The sequence below is a fragment of the Geospiza fortis genome, unplaced genomic scaffold (assembly GCF_000277835.1).
Source record: "Geospiza fortis unplaced genomic scaffold, GeoFor_1.0 scaffold412, whole genome shotgun sequence".
NCBI classification, from domain to species: Eukaryota; Metazoa; Chordata; class Aves; order Passeriformes; family Thraupidae; genus Geospiza; species Geospiza fortis.
This window is the reverse complement of record NW_005054504.1, coordinates 14,197-23,807: the sequence shown is the minus strand read 5'-3', so window position 1 is coordinate 23,807 and position 9,611 is coordinate 14,197. Positions and strand designations below refer to the sequence as shown.

The 9,611-nt window shown below is 55.5% G+C and overlaps 1 protein-coding gene across 1 annotated transcript in view; it reads right to left on the bottom strand.

Annotated features, from left to right (window-relative positions):
- Nucleotides 1-1,975: 1,975 nt before the first annotated feature.
- Nucleotides 1,976-9,611, bottom strand: part of LOC102044091 (Krueppel-like factor 5) — a 10,966-nt gene continuing 3,330 nt past the window's right edge. Inside the window, 3 exon segments of the mRNA XM_031063450.1 lie at nucleotides 1,976-2,532; nucleotides 6,569-6,628; nucleotides 9,351-9,611. The exon segment at nucleotides 9,351-9,611 is cut by the window's right edge and continues 71 nt beyond it. Of these exon segments, the coding sequence (XP_030919310.1) occupies nucleotides 2,354-2,532; nucleotides 6,569-6,628; nucleotides 9,351-9,611 (500 nt within the window). The 3' untranslated portion in view covers nucleotides 1,976-2,353.

The window sequence follows — 9,611 nt, the reverse complement described above, 5'->3', positions numbered from 1 at the left end:
AAAAGATTCCCAAGATTAGCAGGAAAATTATGTCCAATTCCCCTCGGATTTCAAGCTGCCTGTTGGTGGGTTTGGCTTTGTGCTGGGTTTTAGCAAACAGGTTTTGGGCTCCATCAGCATCACAGGGTGGGGAAGAGGGGAATTAGGGATGGGAAGAGGAGGTTTCCTTCTCCAAAGGCAGAGGGGGGTGAAGAGACCCCTCTGAGAGGGCCACAGGTGGGGCAGATGGTGACACACGTGGGGACCCTGTGCCCTGGGGTTTGGCTCCTGCACTGGGGAGGTCCAACCACAAAAGATGCACCAAAAAACATCTTGGAGTGTGGAGGTTGGTGCTGAGGGCTGGAAAACTGTTCCCACTGTTGGGAAAGCAATTCCATGGCCTTTCCCCCTGCATTCCCATCCTCCCTGGTGGAACAGGGGGCTCCTGGCTGAGGAGCCACAGGGAAGGGTCAGCAGAGAGCTGGAGCAGTGTCCATCCCAAAGCCAACACACAGCATGGACCCCAAATCCTTCCTGCCCTCCTCTGCTCTCAAACAGAGCCATGGGATTGCTCCTGTTTATCCAAGGAAAAGGCCAAGCAGGAACCCGGCTCTGGCAGCAGCAGAGAGGAGTGGCCTCCAAATTCCAGCTGACCATGATGCCATGGAATGGCCTCCAAATTCCAACTGACCGTGCCATGGAATGGCCTCCAAATTCCAACTGACCGTGCCGTGGTCCAGCCTGGCCCCTCATCCCACACATCAATCTGTGAGTCACCCGAATTTATCCATGGAGAAACAAGAGAGGAGGAGGAGGAGGAGGGTGGGGAACAAATCAATGTTCTGCTGGACACAGCAGACCCATTATTTGGTCCTGATTCATTTACAAAGCTCACAGCTGGTCTTGGAACTGGCTCTTGTTGTGCCCAAATGTAACCCCTGGAAGGCTTTGGAGAACAGGGATGTTCATCCCATGGGATGGGGGAAGGAGCTTAGGGAGCCAGAGGAGGTGAACCTGTGAGGTAGTCATGTGATTCCACTCTGAACAGCAGGATTTATTGGAATTTGTTTCCAAGATGCTTTTTTCCCTGTTTTTTTTTTCCCATCTGCTGGAATGGCAGCAGCACAGGCCTGGTGGGACCAGCAGCCACCAAGTCCTCGTGAGATTTTGGAGAAGGACACCACTAGTGGATTCTGGGACACCAGACCTTCAGCAGTGGCTCTTCTGCTGTCCCCCAGGTGGCTTCAAACCCACGCTGGTCCTCCCAGAGACACCTAACATTTAAATTCCTCTTGGAAGCAGAAATGCTAAGGACACAACCATAAAAACCTGGCCAGGCAGGGCAGGTGCTCACAGTCCCAAGCTGGCTGCCAGGAATGGGCTCAGTGGGACACAGGTGATGCTTTTGTCACCTGCTTTTGTGCTGCCCCTTGTTTGAAGGGTGAGTTTGTCACAGGTCTGTTCTTCTGTGCCCCCACAGAGACTGGGATTGTCACAGCCAACAGTCCTGGGCACAGCTCCTGTTCTGGCACGGCACTGGTGCCACATCCATGGTCACACCATGGGGGACAGGGCCACATCCATGGTCACACCCTGGCACTGGTGCCACATCCATGGTCACATCATGGGGACAGTACCACATCCATGGTCACACCACGGCACCAGTGTCACATCCATGGTCACACCATGGGGGACAGGGTCACATCCGTGGTCACACCCCAGAACCAGTGTCACATCCATGGTCACACCATGGGGACAGTGTCACATCCATGGTCACACCACGGCACCAGTGTCACATCCATGGTCACACCATGGGGGACAGGGTCACATCCATGGTACACCATGGGGGACAGGGTCACATCCACAGCCATGCCATGGAATAGGTGCCACATCCATGACCACACCATGGCACCAGTACCACACCCATGGTCACACCACAGGATAAGGTGCCACGTCCATGGTCACATCCATGGCTATGCCATGGGACTGTCCTAGAGAGTCCAAGTGCGAGCTGTCACAGCCAAGCTGTCACATCCTCCTGGGCTTCACCAAAGGGGCAAAACCCATCCCAAAGGGCCTTGAGACACCAAGTTGCTCCTGAGTGATGAACAGATAGCAGGATTGCCAGAAGAAAGCCCTTGGGTATCCAAGCTCCAGCACCCCAGTGCCACCAGGAGCCTTGTCAGGAGCTCAGTCTGCAGTCAGGGCTGGTTTGAGGTGAGCTGGGGGTTCCAGTCTCTGGTAAGACCAGACAGCGTCAGGGCTGGGCTGGCAGGGCTCTCCTGCCGCCTGGGCCGTGCCTATGTACAGGTCCTTCCCTGGGAGAAGGGAAGAGTTTGAGCTGCTCTCGGAGAAGTGGGAAGGGAGGCAGCTCCTAATTCTGGTGCCTCTTCATGTGCAGGGCCAGGTGGTCGGAGCGGGAGAAGCAGCGGCCGCACGCCAGGCACTTGAAGGGCTTGGCGCCCGTGTGCTTGCGGTAGTGCCGGGTGAGCTCGTCCGAGCGGGCGAAGCGCCAGTCACAGCCCTCCCACGTGCACTTGTAGGGCTTCTCACCTGCCCGGGGACAGCCACAGGTCACACGTGTGCCCAGCCCCCCCAAAACCCCCACCCCTGGCCTCTGGAGATGCCCCCATCAGTGGCACTGCCAGGGCTCCCTGGTGTGCACAGCCCTGCTGAGGGAGCGCGGGTTGAGCTGCTTGTCCCTCTCCACCCCCTGCCCAGCCTCCCAAAAAAACCCCCCAGCTCCTGGGAGACACCCAATTTCCTTGGCACTGCCAGGGCTGCACACAGCCCAGCACCACCGAGGGACTGAGCTGCACCAGCCAGGTCCTGCCCCTCTTCACCCCCTCCCACTTTGCCTTCTGGTGCTCTTCAAGTTCCTGCTGGATTTTGGAGCATTTCTGGCAGAAAACAACTTGTGAATTAGGTTGGTTTTTTTCAAATAAAAAGTCAGAAATTCCTAAGGAAGCTGTGAGTGGTGGGAGGCACCAGGAGGAAGACAGGGCTCTAAATCTAAATTTCAATCCGAAAAATCTAAATCTTTTTGAAACCACCATCCAATGTTGGTGGCTGCCCAATCCCTGGAAGTGCTCAAGGCCAGGTAGGATGGGGTTTGGAGCAACCTGGTCTAGTGGAAGACATCTCTAAAGGATCAGACAGCCTTTAAAGACCCCTCCCAAAGCCAACCATTCCAGGATTCCATGACCTAATGCTCCACACCTCCGAGTTCCCCTGCCAGCAGCTCTGTACACAACCCATTGTGTTTCCCTCAGCGCATTCAGGTGATGTCACCCCCGTGCCCTCTCCCCCTCCCTCCCAAACACACCCATTCCCAACCGAAATCCATTCAAGCACAGCACCTTCCCAGCCAGCTGGGAACTGCGCTGGGGCAGCCGCTTCCCGCCGGGCCACGGGGCTGAGCCCTGGCTGCAGCCCTGTCCCCACGCAGGGCGTGGTGCTCTCAAATATTAGTGCTCCTCTTAACAGCCTGAACAGGCAGGCAGGGTTCAGGGAATGTGCTGACATTCCCGACCTCAAATATTTACCCTTCCCGGGGCCAACTGCCGGGCGCAGCGGCGGCGGGAGCGCACGTCCGCACGCAGCACGCGTGCACGGGCATGTGTGCCCTGCCCTGCCGTGCTTCCAGGGATTCCTTCCTCCCCAGGCTTCCAGGGAGACCTTCCCGTGCTTCCAGGGAGCCCTTCCTCCCACAGGCTGCTCCATGAAACCAGGGAATCCTGGAACAGCTCAGCTTGGGAAGGACGTAAAACCGTTCGTGTTCCACCCTGCCCGGACCAGGTTCCACCAACTTCCAGGGATTCCTACAGTGACTTCTAGGGATTCCTTCCTCTCCGTGCTCCCAGGGAGCCCTTCCTCCCACAGAGCCAGGGAATCCTGGAATGCCTTGTCTTGGAAGGGACCTTAAAGCCCATCTTCCCCAGACCAGGTTCTACTAGACCACGTTCCACCTTCCACTAGATCCAAGTCCTATCCAACCTGGCCTTGAACAATTCCAGGGCTGGGAATGCCACGTTTGGCCAGGGAAGTGAAATCAGCCCCAGCAAGGTCTCCAGTGCCTTGCCTGCAGTGGATAAAACACAAAACCATGGGTACATGGACCTGGAGGAGGTAGAGCAGCAAGAGCACATCCCACTCCTCCAAAAACCCCTGGATGCTGCTCCATGGGAAAGGGAGAGGGCTTTTTATGGCTCAGGTAAACACAGCACTTGCAGAGGATTTACAAGGAGTTGGTGGAGGTTTTATGGGACTTGGGACATGCCAAGACAAAGGTAAGATTTTCCCAAAGGCAGGGTTTGCCCAAAGGCAGGGTTTGCCCCAGAATAGGATTTTCCCCAAAGGAGGATCCTCTCAAAAGCAGGATTTTCCCAAAGGCAGGATTTGCCCCAGGGTAGGATTTTCCCCAAGGTAGGATTTTCCCAAAGGCAAGATTTTCCCCAAAGTAGGATTTTCCCCAAAGCAGGATTTTCCCCAAGGCAGGATTTTCCCCAAGGCAGGATTTGCCCCAAAATAGCAGAATTTTCCCTAAGGCAGGATTTTCCCCAAAGCAGGATTTCCCCAAAGCAGGATTTTCCAAAGGCAGGATTTGCCCCAAGGCAGGATTTGCCCCAAAATGGCAGGATTTGCCCAAAGGCAGGATTTTCCCAAAGTTAGGATTTGCCCCAAGGTAAGATTTTCCCCAAAGTAGGATTTCCTCAAAGCAGGATTTTCCCAAAAGAAGGATTTTCCCCAAGGCAGGATTTGTCCCTTGCAGCCCAGACCTTGTCCCCTGCAGGTCACCTGGCTGGGTCAAGCCCTTTGCTTTCAAACAATGCCAGGTGGATGTCCAGGACACAATCCCAAGGTTCCCCATTGTCCCGGGAGCTGGCTGCCTCTCCCGGGACAGCACGGCAGGGCGGGCTCAAACAAAGGATCCAGGGTGGCATTCCCGCCCCGGGGGTTTATGTTTAACCTCACAATGGCACCCAGGAAATGAATGGTGGCTCCAGCAGAGGAAAACAGCCGGCCATGGCAACGGAAACCACAAGGAAAGAGCTCCCAGACCAGGCACTTGTCAGGCAGGGAATGGGAGAAGGGACATTTTTAACTCTTTGGGTGGTGGAGCTGAGGCGGGATTTGGGGTGAGCCCTGGCTCTTGCAGCTCTGGTGAGGAGCTCAGCACAGCTAAGGCCTCCAAAGCAAAACACAAGGCTTAAAAACATTGGATGCAGAGAAGCTGGGCCAGGACTGTAGGATGGTTCTGGATTGGATTCCCTGCTTTTTGCTCATCCCACACCACCACCAGTGGTCCTGACTGCTCAGCTCACACCCTCCCTCACCTCTCCACCCTTTCCTCTAAGAGCAGGGGAAAGAAAGGAGGCAAAGCCACTTGGATTTCCTGCATAATTACTGGGAAATCTGGAAAACCACAGAATTTTCCTGGATTTCAAACCCACCCAGGTTTTCGTGGGTACATCTTTATATGTGATAGGTAAGGAGGCACCCAACTCATGGATCCTGTCCCGGGCACAGAGCTCCCACCAGAAGGGACAAGAGATATTTAATTTAATTTTAAAGGCTTGATTCCAGACTGTGATAAACCCCTATCAGCACCCAGCTCTGGGACAACATCCTTCCTGTTCCCTTTCTTCCAGCCCTTCCGTGCTGTTTTCCAGCCCCTCGTGCCCAGCCCCTGCCAAAGAACCACCGTGGCTCAGGCACAAGATGAAATTCTTTGTTTGAAGGGCTGATAAGGGGGGCAAGGAACGGAGCCAAGAGCAAGGAGCAATTCCCAGCCACAGAACAGGCTTTGGTCGTTGTTCATAAAAAACAGAAGTGAACTCTGGGCCTGGCTTAATTGCTCTCAGTAAAGATCAGCCCTCCTATAAAAGAGATTTATGAGGGCACTGATGGTTCCTGGACTACCTGGGGATCTGATAATGTTTCAGGTATAATAAATGCCTTAATGAGGGCACCAGGGCTTGAATGCAGAGTGTCACGGAGCTGGGACCAGCCCAGGGGAGCTGTGCTGGGAGCTGCTCCCTGCTGGGCTCCCTGTGGCACCCTCAGCCCATCCCCTCATGGACTGGAGCCCATCCCTGGGTGGGTTCAGAGGGAATGGAACTCAGGGAGACACGAGGGGCTCCTCCCCCTCCCTGGGAGCCCTGGTGTGGGGGTTTGACACAGATGAGATGCCCTGGTCTCCTCAGAGATCCTAAAGGTGCAGCACAGGCCTTATGCAGCCCTCCTGCAGGATCAGCAGGATCAACCCTGGGTAGGATTTGGGACATCTCAAGGGAAGAGCTCAGAGTGACAAAAAAATCAAAGATTCAAAGAACAGATCGGGTTGGGAGGGACCTTAAAGCCCATCTTGAACCACGGTAACTTCCACTGTCCCAGGCTGCTCCCAGCCCCAGTGTCCCACCCGGCCTTGGGCACTGCCCAAGGGGCAGCCACAGCTGCTCTGGGCACCTGTGCCAGGGCCTGCCCACCCTCCCAGCCAGGAATTCCTTCCCAATATCCCACCTAACCTTGCCCTTTTTGTGGGGGTTTGGTACCTGAGGCCGGCAGCATTTCCTGGAGCTGCTCTTACCTGTGTGAGTCCTCTGATGTGCCTTCAGGTGGGAGCTCTTGGTGTAAACCTTTGAGCAACCTGCAAGGACAGAAAAAAAGCACAATTTCCCTGTGAGAAAGGGGCCCTTGCTCAAACAAACTCTGATATTTGAGGGGAGGGACAGAGCTGGGCCATGCAAACAAGCCTGGCTTGGGCTCCAGGAGCATTTGCTCTTAGGCAGAGAGACTTTAACACCTCCTCCTGCCACATGGGAATTGTGCTGGGAATTAGTGGGGGACAGCCAAGCACAGAGGTTCAAACCCCCCTTCCAGCACCAGGATGAAAAGCCCTGATTCCCCCACGTTCCTGGCTCTGTGCTGCCCTGTCTCTCTGGGCCCCACTCAGAGCTGACAGGACTTTGCAAGGCCGGGTTTTGTAACAGTCCTGGCCCAGCAGACGTGGTACCAATGTTCCAGGAAGCAGGAAACAGCCAGGGACAGTCACAACTTGGCTTCCAGGTCCCAGAGCAGAGCCAGGGGGAAGTGTTTTCACAAGACCAGCATGAACAGGTTTCATCAAAGACAGTGTTTAACAGAAACACCATGGCTGGGGAACAGTTCCAACAGCAGGTATCTCAAAAGGAGTCAGTTTAACTCCTCTGAAGTTTAAGTTGGATAAAGCTTAAGGAAGCCTCTGCTGCCCTTTCTGGCCCTGCTGCTTTGTGTTTTGATGAGGACATTCAAATATGAATTTGCATTTTTATGATCTCCACAAGCAGCACAGGGATATTTTTCCTCCCAGTGTTTCCAGCCAGCCCAGAGGAGCCTCCTGCTCAGGATCAGCCCTTGGTCCTGTCCTGCTCAGGTGGGGCAGGAGCTGCTTTTCTCCTCCTAGGCAGGAGGGACAAGAGGTGGTGACCCTGTTCAGTTTTGCTTCTGGGGCTCTGAAGCTTCAGCAGCCCCTCAAATTTGGGAGAGAGATCATGGAATGGAGGAATGGCTTGGGTTGGAAGGGAGCTCAAAGCTTTTACCATTCCATGGGCAGGGACACCTCCCACTGCTCCCAGCCCCACTGTCCAGCCTGGCCTTGGGCACTGCCAGGGATCCAGGGGCAGCCCCAGCTGCTCTGGGCACCTGTGCCAGGGCCTGCCCACCCTGCCAGGGAACAATTCCTAATTCCCAATCTCCCATCCATCCCTGCCCTCTGGCAGTGGGAGCCATTCCCTGGGTGCTGTCCCTCCATCCCTTGTCCCCAGTCCCTCTCCAGCTCTCCTGGAGCCCCTTCAGGCCCTGGAAGGTTCTGGATGGGGACTTTACCAACAGCTCTCTCATGTCCATCTGGTTCCAGGTGTGAAGTCTCCAAGCCCCTCTCATTCCTCACAGAGACCAGGTTGGTGAGAATCCCTCACCATTTTTCCTGACTGGAGTCACCTCCAGCTGAACCTTTGAGGGAGGGATCACATGGATCTCTGCTCCATCTCTGCATGTACAGACCCAGGATTTATTCAGCATAGATTGGGGGGTATTTTTGGTTGGTTTTTTTTTTTTTTTGCACCACAGACCAAAATCCTGCTAAGAGCAGCTTTGCCTTGGTGCAAATCCTGCAGGATGAGCCTCTGAGCAGTCAGACACGAGGAGTGTGCCTGATACCAGCAGAAGATAAAAAATTCAGCACAAACCATCAACCACTGGCAGCTTGTGGCTCAGAAAGTCCCTGATCCACAGGGTGCCAGAGAGTGGGAAGGTGTAAGCACAGAAAGATCTCTCTCAGCCTCTCCTGTTCTTATGCAGCTCCTGGCATCATGGCTGGAGACAGGATCTGGAGCAGGCAGAGCCTCTGGACTGGCCTCAGCCACTCCCATGCCAGGGAAAGGGTCAGTAAATCTCCCCGAGGCAGTTAGGAAGTGACTTTCCTCACTCACACACCCCCACGGGAAAGCTGTTTGCTAACCCACAGCGGCTCAGCCCTGGGGATCAGCCCACGAAGTGGGAGGTGTGTCCTGAGCCCGGGAGTGGCTCTCAATGGCATTTGCTTCCCTGGTGTGTGCCATGGAATCCCAGACTGGTTTGGGTTGGAATGAAAGCTCACTCAAGTTCCACCCTCTGCCAAGGGCAGGGACACCTCCCAACGTCCCAGGCTGCTCCAAGCCCTGTCCAGCCTGGCCTGGGACACTTCCAGGGATCCAGGGGCAGCCACAGCTGCTCTGGGCCGATCCCCAGCTTGAGGACTTGGAGCAAGCTGGGACAGGAAGCTGTCCCTGTGCATGGCAGGAGGTGGGATGACATCCCTTTAAACATCTCTTCCAACCCAAGGCACTCCATGAATGCCCTTGCACAGCTCCTGCTGCAGCACGTGGAGCCATGAAGGATGGCACAGGGATGTTCAGTTCATTGCCTCTTTGGAAGATCAGAACTCTCAGAGTCCAGCAGGTGGGAATTCCTTGCTGGTTTTCCACCCACTGTGAGAGAGAGAGGGAAAGGAAGGGGGAATGGGAATGGCAGAGTGGCTTCAGTGGCTGCTTGGGGTTGGGAAGGACTAGAGCAAAGCAACAGCTCAGGAGCAGATTCCCAAGTGCAGATTCCCAGGAGCAGATTCCCAGGAGCATCCCTGCCTTAGGAGCTTTGCTGAGTCACTTTTGCCAGAGTGTAAAGGGAGAGGGAAGGAGACACATTGTGCTGGTGGGATTAACCTCTTCTACTCCCTCCCACTTCCCTGGGGCTCCATCCACAGCTTCACCCCAAAAGGATCTCAGATTATCCTCCCTGGAGTCTCCCACCCACCCTCAGGGTACCAAGAGCCCCCAGAGGCCCTGTGAGCACACCTGGGTAGTCACAGTGGTGGATCCTCCTCTTCTCCAGCTCGGGGTTGTTGCGCCGGTTGTACTTGGGGGGCTGCATCACCACGTGGCCCTGGGAGAGGCCCCCGACGCCGGTGGGCCCTGGGGGCACCTGGGCCGACTGCACCAGCTTCAGTCCAAAGGTGGCCTCGTAGGAGGGCGGCGGAGAGATGGTGTTGATGAGCTCGGGCTGGTTCTCGGGGCTGCCGGGCTGCGAGTTGGGGGGCGAGGGGGGCAGCGGCACCC